Below are 26,335 nucleotides of genomic sequence, written 5' to 3'. Positions count from 1 at the left end.
GAGGCACAAAGAGAGTGTACCCAACCTCAGGGCTAGTAGCCATTGGCTACTAACCCCCAGACCTAAACACACCCCTAAATTTAGTATTTAAGGGCTCCCCAGAACCTAGGAACTCAGATTACTGCAACCTAAGAAGAAGAGGACTGCTAAGCTGAAAAACCCTACAGAGAAGACAGAGACACCAATTGCTTTGGCCCCAGCTCTACCGGCCTGCCTTCCCACTTCTAAAGACACTGCTCCAGCGACGCTTTCCACAAGGACCAGCGACCTCTGAAGCCTCAGAGGACTGCCCTGCATCTAGAAGGACCAAGAACTCCCGAGGACAGCGGCTCTGTTCACCAAAGACTGCAACTTTGTTTACAAAGGAGCAACTTTAAAACAACTTGCGTTTCCCGCCGGAAGCGTGAGACTTGACACTCTGCACCCGACGCCCCCGGCTCGACTTGCGGAGAACGATCACTTCAGGGAGGACTCCCCAGAGACTGCGAGACCGTGAGTAGCCAGAGTTGACCCCCCTGAGCCCCCACAGTGACGCCTGCAGAGGGAATCCCGAGGCTCCCCCTGACGGCGACTGCCTGCTTCTAAGGACCCGACGCCTGGTAGGGACACTGCACCCGCAGCCCCCAGGACCTGAAGGATCCGTACTCCAGTGCAGGCGTGACCCCCAGGAGGCCCTCTCCCTTGCCCAGGTGGTGGCTACCCAGAGGAGCCCCCCCCCCTTGCCTGCCTGTATCACTGAAGAGACCCCTTGTTCTCCCCCTTTGATTTCCATTGCAAACCCGACACCTGTTTGCACACTGCACCCGGCCGCCCCCGTGCCGCTGAGGGTGTACTTTCTGTGTGGACTTGTGTCCCCCCCAGTGCCCTACAAAACCCCCCTGGTCTGCCCTCCGAAGACGCGGGTACTTACCTGCTGGCAGACTGGAACCGGGGCACCCCCTTCTCCATTGAAGCCTATGCGTTTTGGGCACCACTTTGACCTCTGCACCTGACCGGCCCTGAGCTGCTGGTATGGTAACTTTGGGGTTGCTCTGAACCCCCAACAGTGGGCTACCTTGGACCCAAACTTGAACCCCGTAGGTGGCTTACTTACCTGCAAAAACTAACAAACTCTTACTCCCCCAGGAACTGTTGAAAATTGCACTGTATTTAGTTTTAAAATAGCTATATGTGATTTATGTGAAAACTGTATATGCTATTTTGCTAATTCAAAGTTCCTAAAGTACCTACCTGCAATACCTTTCATTTGAAGTATTACATGTACATCTTGAACCTGTGGTTCTTAAAATAAACTAAGAAAATATATTTTTCTATACAAAATCCTATTGGCCTGGAATTGTCTTTGAGTGTGTGTTCCTCATTTATTGCTGGTGTATGTACAACAAATGCTTAACACTACTCCTTTGATAAGCCTACTGCTCGACCACACTACCACAAAACAGAGCATTAGTATTATCTCTTTTTGCCACTATCTTACCTCTAAGGGGAACCCTTGGACTCGGTGCATACTATTCCTTACTTTGAAATAGTGCATACAGAGCCAACTTCCTACATTGGTGGCAGCGGTGGGATACAAGACTTTGCATTTGCTGGACTACTCAGCCAATACCTGATCACACGACTAAATTCCAAAAATTGTCATTAGAAACTGGTTTTTGCAATTTGAACTATTTTTCTAAATTTTTAAAAGTCCTGCTAGGGCCTTGTGTTAGTCCCTGTTAGCATTTCTTTTAGAGTTTAAAAGTCTTGTGAAAGTTTGAATTAAGTTCTAGAGATAGTTTTAGATTCTTAAAAAGTTTTCCAACTTTTAGAAACATAGGGGGTTATTCTAACTTTGGAGGAGTGTTAATCCGTCCCAAAAGTGACGGTAAAGTGACGGATATACCACCAGCCGTATTACGAGTTCCATAGGATATAATGGACTCGTAATACGGCTGGTGGTAAATCCGTCACTTTTCCGTCACTTTTGGGACGGATTAACACCTCCTCCAAAGTTAGAATTATCCCCCATAATGTCTACTGCAGAAGAGAGAGTGATGGAACTTGACCTCACACCTTACCTCCATCTTAGAATGAGGGAGCTAAGGTCTCTCTGCACATTAAAAAATATTAAAGCTGGCATAAACCCTTCCAAGATACAGCTCCAGGAGCTGCTGGCAGAGTTTGCCAAAGCTAACCCCTCTGAGGATGACCTCCCAGAGGATGAAGCTAGTGAACTGGAGGACCATTCCCCCATCCAGTCCTAATTAGGGAGATCAGGGCCCCTCAAGTCCTGTCTCCAAATGTGATAGTCAGAGATGCTGCTTCCCTCACAGGAGGGTCCAGCACCTCTGTAATCACTGAGGATAGCCTCAGTGAAGATGACCTCCTGTTAGCCAGGATGGCCAAAAGATTGGCTTTAGAGAGACAGGTCCTAGCCATAGAAAGGGAAAGACAAGACATGGGTTTTGGTCCCGTCCATGGTGGCAGCAACATAAATAGGGTCAGAGATTCTCCTGACATGTTGAGAATCCGTAAAGGGATTGTAACTAAATATGAAGATGGTGATGACATCACCAAATGGTTCACAGCTTTTGAGAGGGCTTGTGCAACCAGAAAAGTAAACAGATATCACTGGGGTGCTCTCCTTTGGGAAATGTTCACTGGAAAGTGTAGGGATAGACTCCTCACACTCTCTGGAAAAGATGCAGAATCCTATGACCTCTCGAAGGCTACCCTGATTGAGGGCTTTGGATTCTCCACTGAGGAGTATAGAATTAGGTTCAGGGGGGCTCAAAAATCCTCGAGCCAGACCTGGGTTGATTTTGTGGACTACTCAGTGAAAACACTGGATGGTTGGATTCAAGGCAGTGGTGTAAATGATTATGATGGGCTGTACAATTTATTTGTGAAAGAACACCTTTTGAGTAATTGTTCAAATGATAAACTGCATCAGCATCTGGTAGACCTAGGACCAATTTCTCCCCAAGAATTGGGAAAGAAGGCGGACCATTGGGTCAAGATTAGGGTGACCAAGACTTCCACAGGGGGTGACCAAAAGAAAGAGGTCACAAAGCCTCCCCAGGGGAAGCTTGTTGAGACATCCAAAGGTAAAAATAGTAAAGAGTCTTCTACAGGCCCCCAAAAACCTGCACATGAGGGTGGGCCCAGAGCCTCTTCACAATCCAATTTTGGGTACAAGGGTAAAACCTTTGATCCCAAAAAGGCCTGGTGTCGTAGCTGTAATCAGCCTGGATACCAAACTGGAGACAAGGCCTGTCCCAAGTACCACTTCTAACTCCACTCCAGCTAACACTGGAATGGCTAGTCTCCAAGTGGGATCAGCAGTGTGCCCAGAGCAAATCAGGTGTCACACTGAAGCTACATTAGACTCTGAGGGTGGGGTGGATTTAGCAACACTGGCTGCCTGGCCCCCTAACATGCAAAAGTGCAGGCAGCAGCTCTTAATTAATGGGACAAGTGTAGAAGGCCTGAGGGATACAGGTGCCAGTGTCACCATGGTGACAGCAAAACTGGTTTCCCCTGGTCAATACCTGGCTGGACAAACTTATCCAGTCACCAACGCTGACAATCAGACTAAAGTACATCCCATGGTTATGGTAACTTTAGAGTGGGGAGGGGTCAATGGCCTGAAACAGGTGGTGGTCTCCTCAAATATCCCTGTAGACTGTTTGCTTGGAAATGATCTGGAGTCCTCAGGATGGGCTGAGGTAGAACTCAAAACCCATGCAGTCATGCTGGGTATCCCTGAACTGGTGTGTGTCAAGACAAGGGAACAGTGCAAGGCTCAGGGTGAACAAGTAGAGTTGGAGCCTGGAAAAAGGGCCCAGCCTACCAAGAGAAAAGGAAAGACAACTGGGAAACCAGCTGCAACACAACAACAAAAAGAGAACCCCTCTTCCCAGGAAGAAGTTCTGCCCTCTGAGGGAACAGAGCCTATGAAGTTAGGACCTTATCAGGTTGAGCTCCTAGGCCCAGGGGGACCCTCAAGGGAGCAGTTGTGTAAGGGGCAAGAAACCTGTCCCTCTCTTGAAGGCCTTAGGCAGCAAGCTGCTGAAGAGTCCAATGGCAAGAAAACAGGAACACATAGGGTCTATTGGGAAGATGGACTCCTTTACACTGATGCAAGAGATCCCACACCTGGTGCCACTAGGAGAGTGGTAGTGCCTCAGGAGTTTAGGGAGTTCATACTGACCTTAGCCCATGATATTCCTCTTGCTGGGCATTTGGGACAAACCAAGACATGGGAGAGTCTAGTCAACCACTTCTATTGGCCCACCATGTCCCAGAAGGTCAAGGAGTTTTGTGTCTCCTGTGCCACCTGTCAAGCCAGTGGTAAGACAGGTGGACACCCAAAGGCCCCCCTCATTCCACTTCCAGTGGTGGGGGTCCCCTTTGAAAGAGTGGGTGTGGACATAGTGGGTCCACTTGAACCTCCCACAGCCTCAGGGAACATGTACATACTAGTAGTAGTGGATCATGCTACTGGATACCCTGAAGCAATTCCCCTTAGGTCGACTACTGCCCCTGCAGTAGCCAAGGCCCTCATTGGTATCTTTAACAGAGTGGGTTTTCCTAAGGAGGTGGTGTCTGACAGAGGTACCAACTTAATGTCAGCATACCTGAAACACATGTGGAATGAGTGTGGGGTGACTTACAAATTCACTACACCATACCATCCACAAACTAATGGCCTTGTTGAGAGATTCAACAAGACATTAAAAGGCATGATCATGGGGCTCCCTGAAAAACTCAAAAGGAGATGGGATGTCCTCTTGCCATGTCTGTTTTTCGCTTACAGAGAGGTGCCTCAGAAGGGAGTAGGGTTTTCACTCTTTGAACTTCTGTTTGGCCACCCTGTAATGGGACCACTAGCTCTTGTGAAAGAAGGCTGGGAGAGACCTCTTCATGAGACTAAGCAAGATATAGTGGACTATGTTCTTGGCCTACGTTCAAGGATGGCAGAGTACATGGAAAAGGCAAGCAAAAACCTTGAGGCCAGCCAACAGCTCCAGAAGTTTTGGTATGACCAAAAGGCTGCAATGGTTGAATTTCAACCAGGGCAGAAAGTCTGGGTTTTGGAACCTGTGGCTCCCAGGGCACTCGAGGACAGATGGAGTGGCCCTTACCCAGTACTAGAAAAGAAGAGTCAGGTCACCTACCTGGTGGACCTAGGCACTAGCAGGACCCCCAAGAGGGTGATCCATGTGAACCGCCTTAAGCTCTTCCATGACAGGGCTGATGTGAATCTGTTGATGGTAACAGATGAGGACCAGGAAGCTGAGAGTGAACCTCTCCCTGATCTCCTCTCCACAAACCCTAAAGATGGCTCAGTTAAGATGGAGTGATCTACTCAGACACCCTCTCTGGCCAACAGCAATCTGATTGTAGGAAGGTCCTGCAACAGTTTGCTGAGCTCTTTTCCCTAACCCCTGGTCAGACACACCTGTGTACCCATGATGTGGACACAGGAGACAGCATGCCTGTCAAAAACAAAATTTTCAGACAGTCTGACCAAGTTAAGGAAAGCATCAAAGTGGAAGTCCACAAGATGCTGGAATTGGGAGTCATTGAGCACTCTGACAGCCCCTGGGCTAGCCCAGTGGTCTTAGTCCCCAAATCTCACACCAAAGATGGAAAGAGAGAGATGAGGTTTTGTGTGGACTACAGAGGACTTAATTCTGTCACCAAGACAGATGCCCATCCCATTCCAAAGGCTGATGAACTGGTTGACAAATTGGGTGCTACCAAATTCTTAAGTGCCTTTGACTTAACAGCAGAGTACTGGCAAATCAAAATGGCACCAGGAGCAAAAGAAAATACAGCATTCTCCACACATGATGGGCATTATCAGTTTAGTGTTATGCCCTTTGGTTTAAAGAATGCCCCTGCCACCTTCCAAAGGTTGGTGAATCAAGTCCTTGCTGGCCTGGAGTCCTTTAGTGCAGCTTATCTTGACGATATTGCTGTCTTTAGCTCCAGCTGGCAGGATCACCTGGTCCACCTGAAGACGGTTTTGAAGGCTCTGCAATCAGCAGGCCTCTCTATCAAGGCATCCAAATGCCATATATGGCAGGGAACTGTGGTTTACTTGGGTCACCTTGTAGGTGGAGGCCAAGTTCAGCCACTCCAGCTTAAGATACAGACTATTCTGGACTGGGCAGCTCCAAAAACCCAGACTCAAGTCAGGGCATTCCTTGGCTTGACTGGGTACTACAGGAGGTTTGTGAAGGGATATGGATCCATAGTGACAGCCCTCACAGAACTTACCTCCAAGAAAATGCCCAAGAAGGTAAACTGGACTGTAGAATGTCAACAGGCCTTTGACACCCTGAAACAAGCAATGTGCACAGCACCAGTTCTAAAAGCTCCAGATTACTCCAAGCAGTTCATTGTGCAGACAGATGCCTCTGAACATGGGATAGGGGCAGTTTTGTCCCAAACAAATGATGATGGCCTTGACCAGCCTGTTGCTTTCATTAGCAGTAGGTTACTCCCCAGGGAGCAGAGTTGGAGTGCCATTGAGAGGGAGGCCTTTGCTGTGGTTTGGTCCCTGAAAAAGCTGAGACCATACCTCTTTGGTACTCACTTTGTAGTTCAAACTGACCACAGAACTCTCAGATGGCTGATGCAAATGAAAGGTGAAAATCCAAAACTGTTGAGGTGGTCCATCTCCCTACAGGGAATGGACTTTATAGTGGAACACAGACCTGGGACTGCCCATGCCAATGCAGATGGCCTTTCCAGGTTCTTCCACTTAGGAAATGAAGACTCTCTTGGGAAAGGTTAGACTCATCCTCTTTCGTTTGGGGGGGTGGGGGGGGGGTTGTGTAAGGAAATGCCTCCTTGGCATGGTTACCCCCTGACTTTTTGCCTTTGCTGATGCTAAGTTTTGAATTGAAAGTGTGCTGAGGCCTGCTAACCAGGCCCCAGCACCAGTGTTCTTTCTCTAACCTGTACTTTTGTTTCCACAATTGGCACACCCTGGCATCCAGGTAAGTCCCTTGTAACTGGTACCCCTGGTACCAAGGGCCCTGATGCCAGGGAAGGTCTCGAAGGGCTGCAGCATATCTTATGCCACCCTGGAGACCCCTCACTCAGCACAGACACACTGCTTGTCAGCTTGTGTGTGCTAGTGGGGATAAAAAGACTAAGTCGACATGGCACTCCCTTCAGGGTGCCATGCCAACCTCACACCTCCTACAGGTATACAGGGAGTGCAGAATTATTAGGCAAGTTGTATTTTTGAGGATTAATTTTATTATTGAACAACAACCATGTTCTCAGTGAACCCAAAAAACTCATTAATATCAAAGCTGAATATTTTTGGAAGTAGTTTTTAGTTTGTTTTTAGTTTTAGCTATGTTAGGGGGATATCTGTGTGTGCAGGTGACTATTACTGTGCATAATTATTAGGCAACTTAACAAAAAAAATATATATACCCATTTCAATTATTTATTATTACCAGTGAAACCAATATAACATCTCAACATTCACAAATATACATTTCTGACATTCAAAAACAAAACAAAAACAAATCAGTGACCAATATAGCCACCTTTCTTTGCAAGGACACTCAAAAGCCTGCCATCCATGGATTCTGTCAGTGTTTTGATCTGTTCACCATCAACATTGCGTGCAGCAGCAACCACAGCCTCCCAGACACTGTTCAGAGAGGTGTACTGTTTTCCCTCCTTGTAAATCTCACATTTGATGATGGACCACAGGTTCTCAATGGGGTTCAGATCAGGTGAACAAGGAGGCCATGTCATTAGATTTCCTTCTTTTATACCCTTTCTTGCCAGCCACGCTGTGGAGTACTTGGACGCGTGTGATGGAGCATTGTCCTGCATGAAAATCATGTTTTTCTTGAAGGATGCAGACTTCTTCCTGTACCACTGCTTGAAGAAGGTGTCTTCCAGGAACTGGCAGTAGGACTGGGAGTTGAGCTTGACTCCATCCTCAACCCGAAAAGGCCCCACAAGCTCATCTTTGATGATACCAGCCCAAACCAGTACTCCACCTCCACCTTGCTGGCGTCTGAGTCGGACTGGAGCTCTCTGCCCTTTACCAATCCAGCCACGGGCCCATCCATCTGGCCCATCAAGACTCACTCTCATTTCATCAGTCCATAAAACCTTAGGAAAATCAGTCTTGCGATATTTATTGGCCCAGTCTTGACGTTTCAGCTTGTGTGTCTTGTTCAGTGGTGGTCGTCTTTCAGCCTTTCTTACCTTGGCCATGTCTCTGAGAATTGCACACCTTGTGCTTTTGGGCACTCCAGTGATGTTGCAGCTCTGAAATATGGCCAAACTGGTGGCAAGTGGCATCGTGGCAGCTGCACGCTTGACTTTTCTCAGTTCATGGGCAGTTATTTTGCGCCTTGGTTTTTCCACACGCTTCTTGCGACCCTGTTGACTATTTTGAATGAAACGCTTGATTGTTCGATGATCACGCTTCAGAAGCTTTGCAATTTTAAGAGTGCTGCATCCCTCTGCAAGATATCTCACTATTTTTGACTTTTCTGAGCCTGTCAAGTCCTTCTTTTGACCCATTTTGCCAAAGGAAAGGAAGTTGCCTAATAATTATGCACACCTGATATAGGGTGTTGATGTCATTAGACCACACCCCTTCTCATTACAGAGATGCACATCACCTAATATGCTTAATTGGTAGTAGGCTTTCGAGCCTATACAGCTTGGAGTAAGACAACATGCATAAAGAGGATGATGTGGTCAAAATACTCATTTGCCTAATAATTCTGCACTCCCTGTAGATAAGTCCCCCCTCTAGCAGGCCTTACAGCCCTAAGGCAGGGTGCACTATACCAAAGGTGAGGGCATAATTGCATGAGCACTATGCCCCTACAGTGTCTAAGCAAAACCTTAGACATTTTAAGTGCAGGGTAGCCATAAGAGAATATGGTCTGGAAGTCTGTCATGCACAAACTCCACAGCACCATAATGGCTACACTGAAAACTGTGAAGTTTGGTATCAAACTTCTCAGCACAATAAATGCACACTGATGCCAGTGTACATTTTATTGTAACATACACCCCAGAGGGCACTTTAGAGGTGCCCCCTGAAACCTTAACCGACTACCCGTGTAGGCTGACTGGTTTTAGCAGCCTGCCACACTCCAGACATGTTGCTGGCCACATGGGGAGAGTGCCTTTGTCACTCTGTGGCTAGTAACAAAGCCTGTACTGGGTGGAGATGCTTATCACCTCCCCCTGCAGGAACTGTAACACCTGGCGGTGAGCCTCAAAGGCTCACCCCCTTTGTTACAGCACCCCAGGGCATTCCAGCTAGTGGAGTTGCCTGCCCCCTCCGGCCACGGCCCCACTTTTGGCGGCAAGGCCGGAGGAGATAATGAGAAAAACAAGGAGGAGTCACTGGCCAGTCAGGACAGCCCCTAAGGCAACCTGAGCTGAGGTAACTCTGGCTTTTAGAAATCTTCCATCTTGCAGATGGAGGATTCCCCCAATAGGGATAGGAATGTGCCCACCTCCCCTCGGGAGGAGGCACAAAGAGGGTGTACCCACCCTCAGGGCTAGTAGCCATTGGCTACTAACCCCCCAGACCCAAACACACCCCTAAATGTAGTATTTAGGGGCTCCCCAGAACCTAGGAACTCAGATTCCTGCAACCTAAGAAGAAGAGGACTGCTAAGCTGAAAAACCCTGCAGAGAAGACGGAGACACCAACTGCTTTGGCCCCAGCTCTACCAGCCTGTCTCCCCACTTCTAAAGACACTGCTCCAGCGACGCTTTCCACAGGGACCAGCGACCTCTGAAGCCTCAGAGGACTGACCTGCATCTAGAAGGACCAACAACTCCCGAGGACAGCGGCTCTGTTCACCAAAGACTGCAACTTTGTAACAAAGGAGCAACTTTAAAACAACTGCGTTTCTCGCCGGAAGCGTGAGACTTGAAACTCTACACCCGACACCCCCGGCTCGACTTGTGGAGAACAATCACTTCAGGGAGGACTCCCCGGCGACTGTGAGACCGTGAGTAGCCAGAGTTGACCCCCCTGAGCCCCCACAGAAACGCCTGCAGAGGGAATCCCGAGGCACCCCCTGACCGCGACTACCTTATTCTAAGGACCCGATGCCTGGTAGGGACACTGCACCCGCAGCCCCCAGGACCTGGAGTTCGGATCCTTCAGTGCAGGAGTGACCCCCAGGAGGCCCGCTCCCTTGCCCAGGTGGTGGCTACCCCGAGGGCCCCCCCCGTGCCTGCCTGCATCGCTGAAGAGACCCCTTGGTCTCCCATTGATTTCCATTACAAACCCGACTCCTGTTTGCACACTGCACCCGGCCGCCCCGTGCCACTGAGGGTGTACTTTCTGTGTGGACTTGTGTCCCCCCCGGTGCCCTACAAAACACCCCTGGTCTGCCCTCCGAAGACGCGGGTACTTACCTGCTGGCAGACTGGAACCGGGGCACCCCCTTCTCCATTGAAGCCTATGCTTTTTGGGCACCACTTTGACCTCTGCACCTGACCGGCCCTGAGCTGCTGGTGTGGTAACTTGCTCTGAACCCCCAATGGTGGGCTACCTTGGACCCAAACTTGAACCCCGTAGGTTTTACTTACCTGCAAAAACTAACAAACTCTTACTCCCCCCAGGAACTGTTGAAAATTGCACTGTGTCTAGTTTTAAAATAGCTATATGTGATTTATGTGAAAACTGTATATGCTAGTTTGCTAATTCAAAGTTCCTAAAGTACCTACCTGCAATACCTTTCATTTGAAGTATTACATGTAAATCTTGAACCTGTGGTTCTTAAAATAAACTAAGAAAAGATATTTTTCTGTACAAAAACCTATTGGCCTGGAATTGTCTTTGAGTGTGTGTTCCTCATTTATTGCCTGTGTGTGTACAACAAATGCTTAACACTACTCCTTTGATAAGCCTACTGCTCGACCACACTACCACAAAATAGAGCATTAGTATTATCTCTTTTTGCCACTATCTTACCTCTAAGGGGAACCCTTGGACTCTGTGCATACTATTCCTTACTTTGAAATAGTGCATACAGAGCCAACTTCCTACACCTGCTTTCTTTATAAAGCCTTTTATTACAACAACAACTATCAACAGGAGTTGGAAATTTGACTATGAGGAAGAAGGGCTGGCCTGAGCTTCATGAAGATTAAAGGTAGGTATTCCAAATATTACCTCTCAGTCCCATCTTCCTTGTCACACTCCTTGCCTTTTGAGGATATTCTAAGCCTGCCTAGAATTGTTATCACCATGCGAACAATAACACATCGCCAGTTTAATTGATGCTGAAGAAAAAGCAGTTTATTCATAAACGTTCAATGTTTGGGAAGGAAGAGAGACACATGGCAATACTGTAGCTGAATTATTTTTATTACTATTTGAATGACAATGTTTTACAAAAGTACTAGGAACAGCCCTAATGGCTGCCATGCAAACGTCTGTTTACAAGACAACACAAGGACAATGCAAAGCCTTTGGTAATATTTACAAAGTCACATAAGGGGTGCTTTGCGCAGCCTTGCATGTCTTTTTAATACAATGTAATGCAACGCAGTTGCTTGTACTGTGCTACATTCCATTTCTACTTTGGAGGTGTTCCATTGGAGGGGTATGAGCGTTCCCATGCACCCACCCATGAATTTTGGTGCATTCGGAGATTTATCAAAGCTAGTTAACTGGGAATGTGTAAAAAATGCTACTCCTTCGCCCATGGATTATGGTGCATTCCTTTTTTTACTAAAGCTAGTAAACCTGGAAATGTGTCAAAACGCTACACATTCCCCAGTGAGGCGTAACAGGGAGAAATATCTTTATTTCTTTTTTTTTATTTAATCTTTCCATGTGTGCTGCATTGTGAAGTACACAAAGAAAGAGGAAAATGTTTTGTACAGGAATATGTCCATCCTGTACAAAACAATCCTGCCCATAACACAGGCACCCTTGCACTCCAAGCAACTCAGACCAATCCTGACACTTCTTACATGCTATGTTTAGCATGTGAGCAGTGCCAGGATTGCTTGGGAGCCTGTGCTGGTGTCACACAAGAAGACCAGAGGAGCAACGCAGCATGAAGCGGCAGCAATGATGGGAAAAAGGTAAGGTTTTTTTAAATTATATATTTTTTATTTAAGCTCCCCCTCCGCCCCTCCCCTCACCTCTCCCTTTGAGATTATCAGTGGCCACCGCTGCTATGTTCTGTAAATACCCCAGTTAAAACCAAGAAATAAAAAATTTCACTGTCGCCCCAGCAAGTGTAGCAAGACACCCCTGATTCAGACACCTACATATTTATCCCCTCTTTAAATGTTTTATAGCTTTTGTTTATTGGAAGAGCACAGACATTGCAGGAAAGAAACCAGAGAAAAACAAGGAGGAACATGAAGACAGATAAGGAAATGGGTGCACATAATGCACAGGATATTATGATGAACAGGTTGCTTGGACTCTAATACTAAAGATCTAGGAGGCATGAAGCAGAAAGGGAAGAAACAAGTGGATAGTTGAGCAAGATAGAACACAACATTGAGAAGTAACATATGAAGGAAGGAAGGGACTACTTTACTGGAACTTGAAGAGAAGAGTATCTCTCATTGACCATATTGTGGTGGAACGGGGTAAGAAGAACGGATTCAGATGTATGTGTTGGGGTCTCCCTTGGGATCATTCCGAACGACTACGGTCAAACCTGTAGAGGTGAGAATGGCTAAAGCCAAGCTGTAGAAGTCAGTGTTATCAAGTCTGGTTACTAAAGCCTACCACCTAGCTGTTTGTCATATGATCACGTTATATTTTTGATAGCTGGAGGTCGAAGATTGATCACCAATTTTGTAGTGGCTTCCACAGCTTACACACACACAGTAGTGTAACACATAGATAGCAATTCAGTACACTACGTATTAATGGGAGTATATTATTAATTCAATAGTGCCTTACAGATGTCCCACCACATTGGGAAATTAGATAGTCCATATCTGAATTTGATTTGAATAAAATCAAAGCTTCCTACAATAGTAATGACTCTTTGTTCATTGAATGTATCAAATGATTTGAAGCCAGTAGGAACTAAAAATGTCTAGCTCATTAGCAAGCAACAGTGCATATCTTGCTATGATGTCAATGAAGGCATTTGAAGAAATATACTGTGCTCGTAGTGCTTATTAGCAATCAATTGACAAAGCTATTTCCTCACTTCAAGCGTGAGAGAAAGGCATGTTCATAAATCTGAGACATTTACATTGGTGTTTTCTAAGTTCTACCTGTATAATACCATCCATACAAATATTTACTCTAAACCATCTTTTAATCCTGGCTCTAACTCGATCAGGGATTGACCTGGGATTGACTATGCTGTCACATATTACTCCATGGAGCATATGTCACACACTCAGCAAAATTGCAAAAGAAACATATTTCATGCAAACGTTGTCTGATATAGAACAGCATGTTGCCGATTTCTTGCTTTTACAAACTTTGCCTTAGAAATGAGCTATTAAAAATACAGAACTTAATGTAAACGTAATTCGTTTTATAGACATGCAAATATGTCTTGCATTACCATATTGCTCGTCAACTACAATGCATCCCAGCATGCACATTGCTTCCATTTGCCCAATAAAGCACATTCCAATAAAACAGGGTCACACCTTGATTTCTTTGACGTTGCCCACTGAAACAATCCAGGCGACTCCCACGGCCAAGCAAAAAAGTCCAATTCCGAAGAAGATGCTAAGCACAGGCTCGGGCGTGAGCGCCGGAGTCCAGGCAGGGATGCGCTGCTGGTAAAACGCTGAATTATCCGGGCATTTGGAACGTGGCGACTCAGCGACGCTGCTGTCTTTACCCTTCGTCTTCTTCATGCTCTTCCAAGAGCTTGTAAAGTAGCAACGTGCTCTGAAAACCAGTAGGAAGTCAGTTTGCAGAGCAGTCGGAAGTGAAAGCCTTTCAGTTTGAAATTATTCATTAACTCAACTTGCTCTGTAGTCTCATCCACCTATTGCTTTCCTTATCATGGTGTCAGCTTGTGCCATCTCTTGTCAGGAGCGTACTTTGGTCCTGAACCGAACACATTCCCAGTATGTTGGTTGCTCATATATAAAAAAAAAAGCAAAGTTTTTGCTTTGCGTTACCTAGAGAAGCACATCTCTGGGGGTGATTTGCGGCAGAACGTATGGCTGCTACATCTCTGTATACCATTTTTTAACAACACCTACCTTTATCCACCCACCCCTTGTTTTTGTTCTGCCTGAAAGGGCAACTCCTTATCTCCAAATAATTAATAATTTCTCAGAGACACTTGGTATTAAAGTGTTTAGCGACAGTGGTGAGTAGTAGAGACAGGGGAGTCATGCCACGTTTGAAATTGATTAAACGTCATCTTAGAGCGTTTTCTAAGGCAGAGTGGAACTCAATAACTTGCAATAGTGACTGCCAGGGAAATTATATGCAGGACCAAACTCTTAGCTTTCACGTGCTTTACTGGGACTTGGCAGAATACATGCCTCCTTTCACTTGCTCCTGGTTGTAAAAAGTGGGTATGTAGTTTCTAGAGTGCACAGTGAATTCTTCAACTGGGTTTTTATTTTGCTTGCAGTGACCGCACAGCTGTCCTGGTTTTTAGGGTTGAACCTGCGTTGCATGCGCTCGCGCATGCGTATCGCATCAAGACTCTTGTATTTAGAAAAGGGCTCGGAGCCCTGTCAACTTCACGTCAGTGTTTTTTATTGGTTCGTGGGCTTCCCTAATAAAATCTGCTTGCTTTCATTAGTCGAAGGCACGCATATGGCATGCCTTTTCCGGTGGCTAGCCCTCCTCGAGCGCAGCGACCAAGTACAGAAAACATGCGAGGCTCGCTGTTTTCCATCGGGCTCGTGGACTTTTTTTTCTCTAATTTACGAGCGCGATCTCGCTTGGCAGAAGTCGAGCGCTTTACATACTTGATTTCACTTTTTCAGGTTATGTACATAAATGCACTTTTGCCCAATAGGTGAAAAGTCGGGTTAAGAGTTTACAGCGCGATCAGCTCTAACATGAGCAAACGCGAGACCCGTTGCATTGTAAATGCTTGTTAAATATTGTTTTGTTGAGAGTTCTATAGGAAATGGTAGTAAGCCACTTTGAAAAAGCGAGTCGTGGCGCTATCGAGGGATGCAGGCCTAGGGACAGCTGCAATCTTTGCTCCAGTCTGCAAATGGTATGAGGCAAACCGAATGCAGCCTTAGCTGAAGAAGGCACTAGGAAGGCCCTGGAGAAATGACATCTTGCATGTAAGATTTATCGTCTTGCCTATTGATGAGTTCAGAACATCTTAGAGGAATAGGCCCGCTATTAATAGACCCTGTAGGTTCTGCAATTATACTACAGAATCCATTGCACGTTTACTTTGTTGCTGCCCTGAATTTTTATCTGCATGTCGCACTTTATTTACTCAAAACGATCTTGTAAAAAAATAGAGACCCTACCGGTAGGGAAGCCTTAGCCTCCTATTTTAATACTGGTGGGGTACCACAACTTGCTCGGTTTGTAAAATACATAAACATATAATTCAATAAAATGAAACATCTGACCTGTTGCAGCTGAAGTAAGTGACTGGCTGGGATGTTTTAATTGATGTGTTCTTCTCAAAAGTAGGATATTGCTCATTAGGCTGAATTTGCAGGTGTGCCTATCTCAAGTCTAGTCATGGTGTATAATGAACTGTATATAACGAAGAAGGGGGGGAAGGGACCGGGAGATTAAACTGGTCCAGTGTACACTCTCCCAACCGTAGTGTAAACACGAAAAGTACACTGTTCCATGTCAGAAACAATAGGAAGACCTGAACAGTCAGGAGTAAAACCCTCAAGCATCACAATGGATGACTCGCATCATCATCGGGTAATACTCCACGTCAGGCTGGCAATGCAATGCCTGACGGGCTCCCCAATCAGGGAGCAGCCAGTCGTATTGTTCTAACTGGTAACTGATAAATATCAGCTATCTTCAACGACTGTGTCTATATTCAGGCACAGACGCACAAAGGAGAGAACACAGAAATAGAGATAAAATTGGTTCTACATCACTACATATTTCAGGGTTTTACTCCTGACTGTTCAGGTCTTCCTATTGTTTCTGACATGGAACAGTGTACTTTTCGTGTTTACACTACGGTTGGGAGAGTGTACACTGGACCAGTTTAATCTCCTGGTCCCTTCCCCCCCTTCTTCGTTATATGCTTTGTACAGCAGTCTGCTGTGGACCTTTTCCAATTAGCTACCCTGATCAATAATCTCACAATGGAAGATTTCCAGGGACTGAGCTATGATGATGACATGGTGTCAGCCATCTTACAGACACCATCTATCCTTGATAATGAAGGGGCTGCCGCTACGGGTAGCCTTAAATCCGAATGGGATAAACTCTCTGCATTAAAGAAAGATTTAATTAAAACTGTCATGCATGGTACCATCATGACAGAGTACTTACGAGCCAACATTGCACCCAACAGATTATTAGTGTCCAACATCCCCCGCATCTTCCTACAAGATCTAGCATTCAGAAAAGATTGGGCTCAAATAGCCTGGAAATGTACCAGAGACTGGCTAGTCTTAATTATAAACACCTCCAGGCGTTTGGCCGATACGATTACGATTCAAATCAATGCATTGGAACATAGTCTCAAAACGACAATAACACTGACAGCTTTTAAAAGCCGTCTTGCTGAAATTACAACTGAATTAAACGAAACCAAAGAGTTTTTGACACAACAGAAAGTAACTAAACTGCAAAAAGATATTGTGAGATTCAGCAGAGAAAAGGTGTACCCTTATATAACGGAGGATTATGATGTAGACACCCAATCTCGATCATCTGATGATTCCACTACCATCTTGAAAAAGACCCGGACATACAGCAGTGGGTCATCATCTGATAGTTGGAGTACGGACGAGAATCCGCCACAAACCTTTTATAATTATCCGCCCTATCCTATACACCAACCTATGCATTGGCAACCTCCTTACCCTTTCTTTCAGCCCCGCCCCATGATGCCATATATGCCTTTTTTAGGCCACGGCCGGGGCAGGGGCAGAGGCAGAAGGAGAGGAAGAGGCAGGCGGGTACAATGGTCCCGAGAAGAACCCCAGATGGTGACCAGGAGCCACATGAAAGGCCCTCCAGCGAGAACTTAGTCGTTAATTTATCATCTAGACCTCTAACATCTACTGAGATGAGCGTACTAAACAAGGGTTTGGGTTTTGTCCCTACCCCCGAAGAAGATTTTTTCCGCTTAAACATTGAATTGGCTCAATTTTTCCGGAAGGTTCGGCTACATTTCTTTTTTAAGGACAAGACAACAGAACCTAGATCAGATGACTCGGGTCTTAAGAGACCCTCGACCTTTGTCCCTCCTCAAACAGTCATACCCTGTGAAGTCATTACTTTTGAAAAAGCAGTACTAGCTGACCTCAACAAACTATGTCCCAAACATCCTTACATTAACATCCCTAACGAAGAGAAGAGGGCTCTACTCACGTTAGCATCCGATCCTCAAATAACGATTAAACAGGCTGATAAAGGTGGTGCTATTGTAATCATGAATTCTACTGATTACAAGCATGAATGCCTACGCCTGCTAAGTGACTCAACCTATTATGCTAAGATCAGACATGATCCCACTACTAGATTACAGACTCGCATTAGGATTCTTATTGAAGAAGCTAGGAACAACCTCTGGATTTCACCTAAAGAGGCAGAATTTCTTGATAATCCCCATCCCCGTGTTCCTTACTTCTACTGCTTACCAAAGATTCATAAAGGCACTACACCCCCTCCAGGACGTCCCATTGTATCGGGAATTGGTTCACTTTTAGAACCTCTTTCTGTGTTCTGTGATCATTTTCTACAGGAACTTGTAAAAAATTCTTCAACTTACTTGAAAGACACCAAGGATGTCCTGAATTTGATCGAGTCTATCAATTAATCTATCACTGTACAAGGAATAATCACTATGGATGTTGAGGCATTATATACCAACATTCCACAGGAAGCAACATTACAGGTCATTGAATCTGCTCTTCAGGAGTCACCGAATACTCTCTCAACTCCAGTTCCTTTTATGATGCAACTTGCCAGACTGGCGTTAACTGAAAATTTCTTTCAACTTGAGGATCAGTTTTACCATCAAATCCGTGGGACATCTATGGGCAGTACTTTTGCCCCGAGTTTGGCCTGTTTATACATGTTTGATTTTGAAAAGAAATTTATTCTTGCACCATCTAATCCCTACATGAACCATGTGGCATTATGGCGCCGCTACAATGATGACATTCTGATCATTTGGAATGGTCCCTTACCTTTAGCTGACCATTTCACTACGTGGATTAATACTCTGGACCCCTTTTTGAAGTTTACTACTACTATATCGTCCACACAATTACCTTTTCTTGACCTAATGATTACGATTCATAATGGTAAATTATCCACCACTGTTTACCATAAACCTACTGACCACAATTCCCTCTTACTTTATGAGAGCCACCATCCGAAGTCACTACGAGATAATTTACCCGTAGGCCAATTTTTACGGCTTAGACGAAATTGCAGCTCTTCCCCTGAATTTGATCGTCAGGCTCTCGCTCTTCAAGAAAAACTGTTGGCACGCCACTACCCTTCCAGAATTGTGAATCAAGCACGGAAAAGAGCCAAAAATCATAACAGGGAGACTTTACTAACAAATTCTGATAAAACATCTCAAACAAGGATAACATGTGTTTCCACTTTCACTCCTCTCTCTAACTCTATCAAAAAACTGATCAATAAAAGATGGTCTATTCTCACTAGTGGAGGGTGTGACATTCCTAAACCTCTTTTCTCCTTTAAACGATCAGCTAATATCAAGGACATAGTGATCCACACTCGACCACGTCTACAATCCAACATTCAGACTCAAAAAACATTATGGGACCTTCCCCCCGTTGTGGGCCATCATCCCTGTGGAAACTGTAATGTCTGTTCCCTGACTAAACACTTATCAACTATTACTCTAGACCCAATAGGTATATGGTATCTTAAGAAGCATACCAATTGTAACACAAGGAACTGTGTCTATATGATCACTTGCCCTTGCGGCTTGCGTTACATTGGTATGACAACGAGGCCGGTCAAGAACCGCATTAATGAACACCGTAGCAATATTCGATGCCACAGAATCACTACCAAGCTCAGCACACATTTCTTGGCTGTCAAACACTCCCCTGATGACCTCTGCTGGGTGGTATTAGAGACGCCGAATGTCCGATCTCATGACCCAGGACACCGCTTTAAAATTGAACAAAGATGGGTGTTTAAATTGAGTACCAATACTCAGGGTCTCAATGACGACATCCCTTGGACAAGTCTTACATATTAATCTTTATCTTTAACTAATTGGAATCCCTTAAGTATTATCAAATAATTTTTAAGAATTCTAACAGAAAAAGTTTTGACGCAACCTTTTTTCTATTAATTTTTCAATCATTTTATGAAAAAAAAGCACTTACATTAATTTTTGACCTTGGGCTGAATATTTTTATAAATATGTATTTGATTGACATGACTCAAGAGCCCTGTTATCCAAGAGTATGGACAAATATTCCACCAAGTTCAATACCCACACTTATCTTTTTTTCTACATTGATGTTTGACACATGAGCCTTTTATTGGCATTTGTTTTTACTAGCACTGGTAATTTCTTGAACCCATAATTTTTGTTTATACACTCTAGTTTGTGAGTGGTTGATCTGCATCGGACTCTACCAATATGGCCGACTTTAGAGTCCTTCTTCGATTTTGATTGATCTTTTCAGTGCCTTTCACATACTGGTGAACGCGCGCAAGTATTTCGTATCGGGAAGCGTCCTCTCGTAAACGTTGCCATGACCACGGATACACTTCCGGGTCTCAGTGGCCTTGATAACGCCCCGTGTACGCCTACCGCGTTGTCTTTGCGGTTGGGCGTTCACGGAGGGTAGGTCCCGAATCAGGACCGACACGGACACAAGTAAGTGCAATGCCCACGCGCCTTTTTCAGAGCAGGCGATGGGATGGTGACTGTTCCCCGGCGATTTGGTTCTTACGAAGAGACCATTATTTTGTAACGACACACCTATGGCACTATGATCGTGCCAGTCTTCCCTTTTTCTGAAAAATGTTTAAAAATGTTTATAAATGCTTGGACCCGGTTTTTGTGACCAACTCTTACACTATATGATTACAATCACAGCATTTGACAAGAGGTTTGATTACAGTAATTTCCGTTTATGTCGTTTTGGGTAACAGACATTCTCTTTTACAATAGAATGGGTTCTGACATGTGTTCTACTAAAACTATGGATGTTGTGAACTGAACACCTGACTGATTTTCATTTGTGGATGTTTCTTTCCTATTTTTCTTTCCTTTGTATATTACATCTAGTAATTGTCCGCGTCCTGTGAACGCACTTACCAAGGAGCCTGATCCTAATTTGGGGGCGGTAAGCTCATGTGCATTGTTGGAAATATTTTTTCCCCCTCTCCTTTTTTCTTACCACCATAATATATATTTTTATGATACATTCGCTTGCATGTTGACACTTGTGACCACTGTTGGGTACATTGTGGTGTTATGTTGTATTATCTATTTCTTTTTCAGGGCGACCTGACCACGACGTAGCTTGTTTACTATAATGTAAGTGACCAGCTGATATCCCTCTCTTTTTTTAGAACTTGTGCATTGTCACATGTTTAGGATTTAGGAGAAGAGCTGACTAAAATTTTTTGCATTTTTGGTCCTGATGAAGCGTCACTGGATCCTCCGGGACCACATGACGCGAAACATGTCGACCTAGTTCAGGGGACATCTAGAATGACATCCCCTTGAGTTTATTGTTTGTGAAAGTAATTGAGCATTGATACTCAACTGATGACTTTCCCTTGTTTTTAACCTTGGTTTCATCACTGGCTATTGATTAAAATTATGAAATATGTAGTGATGTAGAACCAATTTTATCTCTATTTCTGTGTTCTCTCCTTTGTGCGTCTGTGCCTGAATATAGACACAGTCGTTGAAGATAGCTGATATTTATCAGTTACCAGTTAGAACAATACGGCTGGCTGCTCCCTGATTGGGGAGCCCGTCAGGCATTGCATCGCCAGCCTGACGTGGAGTATTACCCGATGATGATGCGAGTCATCCATTGTGATGCTTGAGGGTTTTACTCCTGACTGTTCAGGTCTTCCTATTGTTTCTGACATGGAACAGTGTATAATGAACTGTGCCTGATCCATTCTTACTAGCTGTAATGTATTGCTATAAATTGTTTGTAATTTTGTACACTCATATTTGTTTTATTCTGGTTGTATTTATCGTAGCAATTTTAAACCCTTCGCTGCAAAGTCTTCCCATCCCTTCCCCCTGTGCTAAACCTTTTTTGGCATAGTTCACGCTTGGGCCCCCATAACTTTTTGTCCATATAAGGTATCCACAACAAATTTGAGTCCTTTTTTTCCAACATCCTGGGGATTGTAAAGGTAGCCAGGGTTTGTGGTTTTACCTGGAAGGGACCAAGAAATTAGCCAAAATACAGCTATATTGTGGTTTTTTGGGGCAAAGGGGAAAACAAGTTCTGCAAAAGAAAGCATCTGTTTTTTTTCCCCTTCAAATGGCATCAACAAAGGGGTTGCAGTGCTAAATTCACCATCCTCCCAGCTTTCAGGAACAGGCACACTAGGATCAGAAAATCAATTTTTTCAACACAGTTTTGCAGGGGGGCTCCTTTGCTATGGTGAAGGAGCCTACCCAAGAGCCAGGAGATAAAAAATGAAACGATAATTCCACTGTCATTTCATTTTTCATCTGCTGGCTCAGCCAGCAGTACGGGGAGGGGCGGGGCGAGGCCACAGGAGGTGAGATGAGGAGAGAGCGCACCTAAATGTCCATGTGTGTTTGGCTGGCCGTCTGAGGCCGGCCAACCACACATGCGCACTTAGGTTTCTTCAGCCCGGCTGTGTACACAACTGGGCTGAAGAAACTGCACAGACCACAGGACTGTATCTGAGCGGCAGTCACTGCCACTCAGACCAATCCTGTTGCTGCTTTCATGATAGGTTTTGCATTAAAGCAGCACCAGGATTGCTGGGGAGCCTGTGCTGGTGTCCCAGTGAATGCTGGGACACCACTTGGATGGAAGAGGAGCACGAGGCGCAGGAGACAGAGACAGCAGAGAGGTAAGTTTTATGTTTTTTATTTTCTCATCTCCGTACCCTCCTACCCCCCCTCACCCCTCCCCTTCAGATTTGTAGTGGCCACCACTCCAGTTTTGGCATTTTACTGGGGCATACTCAATTTTTCCTACTTTTATGTGCTTTCAACCTCCATCCAGTTAGCGACAGAAATGGGTGTGAAACCAATGGTGGATCCCAGACAGCTATACATTTCTGAAAAATAGACAAAATTCATAATTCAGCAGGAGGTCATTTGTATAAATCCCTCAGGGTTTTCCTATAGAAAGTAACAAAATATTGACATTGAGCTAAAAAAAAAACAGCCATTTGTGTCTAGGTTTTTAGCTGTAACTTTTTTTTAAGTATGGCAGATTTTCGAAAGCATAATACTGTTATGTACTCTGGACCCTTCTGGTTGCAGGGATATATAGGGCTTGTAGGTTCTCCAAGAACCCAAGCTACCCAGAGCCAATAACTGAGTTGCAGCTTGCAAAGATTTTTCATTTGTACGGGGTAGATAGCATTTCCATTTGTAAAATATCAAAAGTGAAAAACAGGTATCAAGGAAACCTATGTATTTCCCAAATAGGCATAAAATATGGAGTTTAGAAGCAATCGTATTTGTACATCTCTGAATTTGGGGGCACCCGCACTGGCATGTGAATTAGGAGGCATTTCTCAAAATGACGACTGTCGTACACACTTTTTTACATTTGAAAGGTGCAAATACAGAAAAAGACAATTGGTAATAACACTTGTTCTACTGTTCTGTGTTCCCACAAGTCTCCTGATAAAAATTATACCTCACTTGAGTGGGTAGGTCTAGTGCCCATGACAGGAAATGGCCCAAAACACAATGTGGACACAGCACATTTTTCCACTCTAAACTGACTCTTTTTTTGCAGATGTAACTAGCTGTGGATTTTGGGCTCTAACTCAGCCAGCACCTAGGGAAACCAAGCAAACCTGAACATTTTTTAAAACTAAATGCGCAGGGAAATCCAGGATGGGGTGACTTGTGTGGCTCTCACCAGATTATGTTACCCAGAATCCTTTAGAAACTTCAAAATTTGTTGAAAAAACGAATTTTCCTCAAATTTCTGTGATGGAAAGTTCTGGAATCTGAGGGGAACCAAAAACTTCCTTCTACTCAGCATTTCCCTAAGATTCCAGTTAAAAATGTTATCTCACTTGTGTGGGTAGGCCTAGTGCGCACAGCAGGAAATGGCCCAAAACACAACGTGGACACGTCACATTTTTCCATCCAAAACTGACCCTATTTTTCCCTAAGTGCCTAACTGTGGATTTTGAGCCCTAGCTTAGCCGGCACCTAGGGCAACCTAGGAAACCTGTACATTTTTGGAAACTAGACACCCAGGGGAATCCAGGATTGGATGACTTGTGTGGCTCTCAGCAGGTTCTGTTACCCAGAATCCCTTGCAAACATCAAAAATTGTCTAAAAACACATTTTCCTCACATCTCTGTAACAGAAAGTTCTGGAATTTGAGGGGAGCTACAAACTTCCTTCCACCCAGCACTTCCCCAAGACTTTGGATAATACCGGTAACTGACTCGTGTGGATAGGCCTAGTGCCTGCGACAGGGAAGAGGCCAAAACGTATTGTAGAGACATCACAAATATTTATTCACAAAATTACCTGTTTATGCAAGGGGCGGCACCTGCATTTTTGGTCCCGGGCTCGGCCGCCATCTAGGGAAATCTACTAAACCTAAACATTTCTGAAAACTAGACACCCGAGGGAGTCCATGGAGGTGTGATTTGCATGGATCCCCCAGAGTTTTCTTACCCAGAATCCCCTGCAAATCTCAAATTTAACTAAAAAAAAACACATTTTCTTCACATTGCCCATGACGAGGAAGGGCCAAAAAACTGTAGAGATTGAGGGGGAACCAAAGCAGGTCCAAACGGGCAGGTGTTTTCAAATGTTTTTAGGCTGACTCTGCTTTGGCAAACCACACAAGCCGGGCAGTATTTTTATCAGTACAGATGGGGCAATGCTAGTGGTAGGAATATTGTAGATTTCAGCAGATTCTGGAAGTTTCCATCACAGAGATGTGGGGAAAATATGCGATTTCAGACACAGGTGGAGGTCTGCAGGGCAGTGTGGAAAAGAAAATGGTGTGGGGTGTATGTGAAGCACACACCACCCTGTACTCCCTCAAATGTTTAGTTTTCAGAAGTGTCTGGTAGGTTTTTCCAAGCAGCAGCGTACCAAGGCCAAAAAGTGCAGACGCTCACCATTGGAAGTGGGCTGCTATTGGAAGTTAGCCTAGCTTTCTTGGTCCATATGTAAAATCAAAACCCAAAAGAGTCAAATGTCCTCTTGCTTGCTATTAGAATGAGATGCTTTAGTCTGCGGGGTGGCTGAAAGAATGTTACCCCCTTGAGTTCGGGTGGGGGGTATGCCATGCCCATGGTGGTGGGCAGCCCCCACCCCTCTATTTTTTTTTTATTCCCTGGTGTCAAGTGGACTGTTCCCTCCTCCCCTCTGGATCAGGGGTAACTAACGCATCTGCCCGCCCCATTTATTTGGGGTGGGATCCTCTTTTTAAAAAAAAATAATCATCCCTGGCTATTGCCCCCAGACTCAATAGTGCCCTAATACTATAGGGGGAGCAAAATCCTTTGCCCAAGGGGCCACTCTCCCTCCCTGGTGTCTAGTGGAGTGCATCCCTGCTTGGGCAATCCCCAAGCAGGGATCCACTTGAGAGGGGTACCATTGGAATGGGGGGATTCTCCTCTTTCCAATGGTACCTTTCCCGTCTGGATCAGTGCTCAGGGGGCTGAGATAGCCCCATGATCACCTATGCACAGAAAGTTAATTGAGCCAATCGACTAATTTCACTTTCATTTTCAGAGATATGACATCAGTGCGCAGTGCACGCTGATCGTCATTTCCTTGAAAACCAAAAACAGTGCAAGGAGGTGGGGAAGCTGTTCCCTACCGCCCGAGGCTGTTATTTGAAGCAGAGAATCCCTCTGGTGCCCGCACCAAAGGGATTTCCTGACTCGTGCAAGAACGGCTGGGAGCCATCCTCCACACAGGAGCACCGCGGCGGAGGACGGCTCCCAGCCGTCCTCCCCACCGAAGAGGTTAATTAATAGAATCAATAAACAATGTATTCATTTATAGTGGTGGTTAAATATTTTAAAGAAGCTTAACAACAAACTGTTCATAGATACTCATCATACACCATGAATATTTTATGCAAGGATTAACTATATAGGGAGCTGCAGCACCCATCCTCACCAAGGCACCACAAGCAAATAGGGAAAACGTAAGGAGGTTTTCTGTGAACTGCAGCATATTAAGGAAGAGGAAAGAGGAAAGGTTTAAATATTAAAACATGCAAACCACTCTTGTTCCAACAGAACACAAATTAACAGCAACACCGAACACATATATTGGCATTTCCATACATGCTGTAAGCCATTACAAGAATTAATTCAGAATGAAACAATCTACATGAATGGGAATCCGCTGGCCCTGTTATTGACTGTATAGTGTTGTCAAATGTGGTTTCCAGATGGGAAATCAAGGTTGTCCAACATCTTGATCTTAAGAATGACCCTTTTAGTACTGTTATTTGTATCCTGGCCTTTGAATAGATTTCATGTTTTGATTTTGTGGCTCTGTATGCAATTGTTTCCTTATTATGAAGGACCGCTAAATCCAAAATAACATTTCTCTATCTAGCTCTCATTCTTCTGAACATGAATATCATTTGGTTAAGGCCAGACATCTGAGAGGCAAAATAAATTACTTTTGATGACATCCTACAAATGAGTAATTTTTGTATAAAGTTACCACTGTCTAGTACATGTTCCCTGCAAGATATTGGGCCTGATTTAGAGTTTGGCGGTGGGGTTACTCTGTCACAAATGTGACAGATATCCTATCCGCTGTACTACCATTCCATTATTTCCTATGGAAGTCGTAATACGACAGATGAAATATCCATTACGTTTGTGACAGAGTAACCAGTCCACCAAACTCTATATCAGGCCCATGGACGTTTGGAGATTTGAGGTTCAGTGCCACTGGCTGAGTAAAGTAAATCCTCCAGTTAATCCTTTAATGCATATAC

The 26,335-nt window shown here is 44.8% G+C and overlaps 1 protein-coding gene across 1 annotated transcript in view; it reads right to left on the bottom strand.

The window, feature by feature from the left end:
• Nucleotides 1–13,903, bottom strand: part of LOC138250242 (cell cycle control protein 50C-like) — a 98,928-nt gene extending 85,025 nt beyond the window's left edge. Inside the window, exon 1 of the mRNA XM_069204879.1 lies at nucleotides 13,654–13,903. Within this exon, the coding sequence (XP_069060980.1) occupies nucleotides 13,654–13,866 (213 nt within the window). The 5' untranslated portion in view covers nucleotides 13,867–13,903. The remainder of the gene's footprint in view (nucleotides 1–13,653) is intronic.
• Nucleotides 13,904–26,335: the final 12,432 nt, after the last annotated feature.

The sequence above is a fragment of the Pleurodeles waltl genome, chromosome 8 (genome assembly GCF_031143425.1).
Source record: "Pleurodeles waltl isolate 20211129_DDA chromosome 8, aPleWal1.hap1.20221129, whole genome shotgun sequence".
NCBI classification, from domain to species: domain Eukaryota; kingdom Metazoa; phylum Chordata; class Amphibia; order Caudata; family Salamandridae; genus Pleurodeles; species Pleurodeles waltl.
This window is presented reverse-complemented; position numbering and strand designations above follow the sequence as displayed.